This window comes from Cucurbita maxima, unplaced genomic scaffold, assembly GCF_002738345.1.
Source record: "Cucurbita maxima cultivar Rimu unplaced genomic scaffold, Cmax_1.0 Cma_Scf00012, whole genome shotgun sequence".
NCBI classification, from domain to species: Eukaryota; Viridiplantae; Streptophyta; class Magnoliopsida; order Cucurbitales; family Cucurbitaceae; genus Cucurbita; species Cucurbita maxima.
In genome coordinates, this window is record NW_019272028.1 from 3,724,543 (window position 1) to 3,729,509 (window position 4,967).

Sequence of the window (4,967 nt, forward strand, 5' to 3'; positions counted from 1 at the left end):
GTTTTTTTTTTTTTTTTTTTTTTTTTAATTTTATTTTATACGAACTACTACGTAGATGATCGTTTTTTTTTTATCGAGAGACCAAATATAAGTAAAACCCAGGTAGATTTTACTACTTTTAAACTATACTAAAAGGCCGTTCATGTGATTTTACAATTTCGGCCTCTACTCAAAGGTCGTGACTTTAACTGAGAGGTTAGTAAAATTTATGTTGGATTCTACCCATAAATTTCGGTCTCTGCAGTTGGAGTCTCTAGAAAGATTACGGAACATAATCGAGAGACAATATTTTTATTTCGAAGAATAAAAAAACAAAATTGTGAGAGTTTATCTGAGATTGAATCATACCATATCATTGCAGAGAGTCGTTATCCTAACATTTTCATTGGTTTTTCAGGTCGGAATTTCATTTGCGAAGATATTGTTGATATCGATAAGACCCGCTATAGAAGAGGTGAGAAGGCTTGGAAGAAGTGACATGTTTGGCAACATGAAGCAATTCCCAATGGCCATGAAAACTCAAGGAATCTCCATTGTTAGAATAAACTGTAGCTTGCTTTGTTTTGCCAATGCCAGCTTCATCAAAGACAGGTTTTTTTACTCAAAAGTTTGCAACTTTAAGCTTATTTGAGAAATGGGTTTTCATAATTTTAATGGTTTTTTATCAGAATAATGAGATTGGTTGAAGAAGATGATGAAGATGATGATATTGAAGAAACAACCAAAGATCAACCGAAACAAGTAGTTGTTGACATGTGTAGTAAGTTCTTACTCGAATCAACCGAAAATTAGGGTTTTTTGATATCTTTTAACGATAACTTTCTAAAAGTTGTGTTTTTTTTAATATCCTTAACTTCGAATTGGTGAATCCCGTGTTTTTTTTTCATTTAGATGTTATGAATATCGACACGTCGGGGATTATTGTTCTAGAGGAACTTCACAAGAGGTTGTTATTGAACGGGATACAGGTATGGCAAACCGACAGACAGATCTCTCTAACAAAAACAAAGCAAATTTGATTGATTTTGATGTTTTGTAGGTAACAATAGCAAGTCCAAAATGGGAAGTGATTCACAAACTTAAAAGAACCAATTTTGTTGAAAGAATTGAAGGAAGGGTTTTCCTATCAGTGGGTGAAGCTGTGGATTCATGTCTTCAAAATGCTTCCAAATTGCCTTCTCCTACCAAAGTGCTTGTCACTTGAAACAAGCTTTTCATGAAATAAAATCAATATGTATGTATGTATATATATATAGCATATCAAGTGATGGTTGAGCTCATATGTACTTTGAGTGTGGCACTAGAGACTTATCAAATATATCTTTTGTTCTTGCGATATTTAGGATTAATTAGATTTTGAACTTTTAAAAGCTTTAATTTAGTTTTTCTCTATCGTCGGGCGATGTGGGAGCGAAAAAAGGTAAGAGAGGGATGAGTTTCTCTCGCTTTTGGCATAGTGGGCCCCAGTGGGAGGCCCGCACGATGGGCTATTAGCTCAGTGGTAGAGCGCACCCTTGATAATTGTGTTTTACCTGGGCTGTGGCGACTCTTAGCCACATGGATAGTTCAATATGCTCATCAGCACCTGATCCTGAGATATGGATCATCCAAGCACATTAGCATGACGTACTTCTCCTGTTTGAACTGAGGTTTGAAACCAAACTTCTCCTCAGGAGGATAGATGAGTCGATTCAGATGAGATCCAATATAGATCCAACTTTTTATTCACTCGTGGGATTCGGGCACTCCGAGGGGACCACTTCGGCTTCTCTCTTCTCGAGAATCCATACATCCCTTATCGGTATATGGACAACGGTCTCTTGAGCGTAGGTTTAGGTTCGGCTTCAATGGGAAAATAAAATGGAGCACCTAACAACGTATCTTCACAGACCAAGAACTACGAGATCACCCCTTTCATTCAGTTTGGAAAAAAATTAGAAGTTAGTATCTATAATTGTAAAATTTGTTCGTATACTTTGATAAAAGCTCGTATTGATTCTTAACTGGGTCTAAATTCTAAGTTATTTAGAAGATATAAAAGAATTATAATTATAATTTAATCCATTTTTTAAATATTGGTTTGAGATTAATCTAGATTAGTTAATTTATTTTGGATATATCATTGGAACTATTTATTATTGAAATTTTAGCGATTATTTTAAAAAAAAAATTAAAGACTAATTTATAAGGACGAATTTTTAAAACAGAAAAAAATTATAAAAAAAATAGTTAATCCAATTTTAATTCCTCTATTTATTATTTATTTAGTTTAAATTTTACCCTCTCTCCATCTCGAATATAACAGAGGTTGAAGCAGGAGCAGCAATCCATTGGAGAGGGGCTATCAAATCCAGGAATCTGATCTACGCTCAACAAAATGGGGGCAGAAGAAGCGGCTGTGGAGCAAGAGAAGCTCGCGTCTCATGATCCGAGCGCGAATCCCATCACGGAGGCTCAGTTCCTATCCTGGAAGCGCCACAAGGTACTTTCCCTTCTTCTTCATCAATCTCTTCCAAGCTTTTCTTTGGCCCCTTTCCATTTCTGCTCTTCGATGTGCCATTAATCTGTATGAGTTCTTTTAGGTGCCGATTTCTTGTATTTCCTGCCAAATCAGTGAAATTCGAGAAATTATCACAATTTTAAATCTCAAGGATTCGTTCAATTAGGATGGTATTCAGGAATAATTTCCTCTGTTGTGAGAAGAAGAGACTTAAATTTTGGGATTGTAACATGTAGGAATGTACTTTATCTGGCTGGTGCCAAATAGACCTGAGGCTGAGGCTGGGCTCCTAGTCGATTGAGCATAGAATGATTATTGAGAAATGTTCGACTGCCAATAACCTAATCCATTGTACTAAAGGTGGAGTTTACAAATGTAATAGTTAAAGCTCCCCGCTAGTATATATTGTCTGCTTTGGTCTGTTACGTATCGTCATCAGCCTCACGATTTTAAAACGCGTCTACTAGGGAGAGGTTTCCACATTCTTATAAGGAATGCTTTGGTCCCCTCTCCAACCAACGTGGGATCTCACAATCCACCCCCCTTGGGGGCCAGAGTCCTCGTTGGCACATCTCTCGGTGTCTGGCTCTGATACCATTTGTAACAGCCAAGCCCACCGCTAGTAGATATTGGCCCGTTACGTATCGCGTCAGCCTTACAGTTTTAAAACACGTCTACTAGGGAGTAATTTCCACACCCTTATAAGGAATGCTTTGTTCTTCCTCCAACCAATATGGGATCTCTACTCCATGTCCCTACAACAGCCTCTGGGTGGTTTAAGAATTTGCTCCGTTTAACTGCAAAGTGGCAACTTTAGATCACATGAACATCACATGAACAAGATTCTCTTCTCTGTTGATCTTTTACACACATCACATGCCACATTCTACTGACATTGGGGACATAAAATCATGGAATCTACCATATCAACACGAAGAAAAGAGGAGACAAGAGGATTGGGTTGGGACACTAACTGGCAAAAAGAGACTTCCTAGAGAATTTGCCTGAAGGTTCAAGAGTCTGTTTACTTAATCATTTGAAGTTGGGGATAGACAAACCCCTTGTAACAACAAAAAGGAGATTAGCCAAGTCTTGAGATTCATAATCATTAAGGGGTCTCCTAAAATAGAAAAAAAATCATAATCATGATGGAGGGTAGAATCACTATCATTGAGGATTAAAACATAATTGACATGCACCTTAATGAACATGAGCCCCATTTCCCATGGAAAGTTTAATGAAGCTGTTAAAGAAGGCTATTAACAATTCTGCTATAAGTTCTGTTAGAAAATACCATAGAATTCAGGAACACAGTTATACAACCTACCTAGAGAACTAATCTTGTTCTAGTAACGACTTCAAATACTTGCAATATATGAGTGACTATGTGAGATCCCACGTCGGTTGGATAGGGGAACGAAACATTCTTTATATGGGTGTGAAAACTTCTCCCTAGCAGACACGTATTAAAATCGTGAGGCTAATGGCCATATGTAACGGACCAAACCAGACAATATCTATTAGCGGTAGGCTTGAGCTATTACAAATGGTATCAGAGCCAGACACTGAGCGGTATGTCTGCAAAGACTCTAGGCTCCTAAGAAGGGTGGATTGTGTGATCCTACATCTGTTAGAGAGGGGAACGAAATATTCTTTATAAGAGTGTGAAAATCTCTCCCTAGCAGACACGTTTTAAAATCGTGAGGGTGACAACGATACGTAACGAGTTAAAGCAGACAATATCTGCTAGCGGTGAGCTTAGGCTATTACAAGCCATCTTGAAATTATAAGGTTATTAACGCTCTAAACTCACATGCTTCACAATTGATTGTCAGTGGCAGAAACACAGGTTGGTTCTTGTAAGTTCAAGTTAACTAATCACTGAACTGTAAAGAACCTGAACCATTCCACCAGTCAATTATGAGGGTATTTCTGCATCAGTGACGTAAATGAGTTGTTGCTGTTGGACATTTATCTCCAACTATCTCCTCTTATTTGCAGGATGCCGAGGCATCTGCCAAAAGAGATGAAACAGCAAGGAAGCGTGCGGAGGATATAGCCTCAGGAGCGGTGCAAATGAATGGGCGAGAGCTTTTCTTGCACCAACCGTGGGTTTTTGACAACACTCAATATTGAGGTTGGTGTTTTAGTACCACTTTTTGTTGTTTCTTGAGAAATGTCTCTGTCCTTTAAAATGCTACCTTGTATTTTAATCAGCATATCCTTCATACAAAGTATTAGTTCTTACGCCCAAAATGCTACCGTCATCTATGAATCTGTGCAAAAGGAATGACTTGGCCCAATTGGTTCTAGACAAAGATGTATATCCAAATATAGGCGCTACTTTACTTAGTGCAATCGTGCGTACCCAAGTGTAACAATTCGACTTTTTTTTTTTTTTTTTTTTTTTTTTTTTTTTTTTTTTTTTTTTTTTTTTTTTTTTTTTTTTTTTTTTTTTTTTTTTTTT

At 37.2% G+C, this 4,967-nt stretch overlaps 2 protein-coding genes and 1 long non-coding RNA gene across 3 annotated transcripts in view; 2 read left to right on the forward strand and 1 right to left on the reverse strand.

Annotated features, from left to right (window-relative positions):
• The window catches only part of LOC111487686 (low affinity sulfate transporter 3-like), a 5,913-nt gene extending 4,575 nt beyond the window's left edge, over positions 1-1,338 (forward strand). The window contains exons 9-12 of the mRNA XM_023135181.1: positions 398-591; positions 669-760; positions 892-968; positions 1,040-1,338. Of these exons, the coding sequence (XP_022990949.1) occupies positions 398-591; positions 669-760; positions 892-968; positions 1,040-1,204 (528 nt within the window). The 3' untranslated portion in view covers positions 1,205-1,338. The remainder of the gene's footprint in view (positions 1-397; positions 592-668; positions 761-891; positions 969-1,039) is intronic.
• A 924-nt stretch (positions 1,339-2,262) lies between these two features.
• LOC111487435 (zinc finger CCCH domain-containing protein 15 homolog) lies at positions 2,263-4,858 on the forward strand. Its single transcript, XM_023134831.1, has 3 exons — positions 2,263-2,482; positions 4,502-4,637; positions 4,718-4,858. The coding sequence occupies exons 1-2, from the start codon at positions 2,378-2,380 to the stop codon at positions 4,634-4,636; spliced, it is 240 nt and encodes a 79-aa protein (XP_022990599.1). The 5' UTR covers positions 2,263-2,377; the 3' UTR covers position 4,637; positions 4,718-4,858.
• LOC111487436 overlaps positions 2,543-4,967 on the reverse strand; it is a 3,307-nt gene continuing 882 nt past the window's right edge. Inside the window, exon 2 of the long non-coding RNA XR_002719071.1 lies at positions 2,543-2,602. This is a non-coding gene — a long non-coding RNA (uncharacterized LOC111487436). The remainder of the gene's footprint in view (positions 2,603-4,967) is intronic.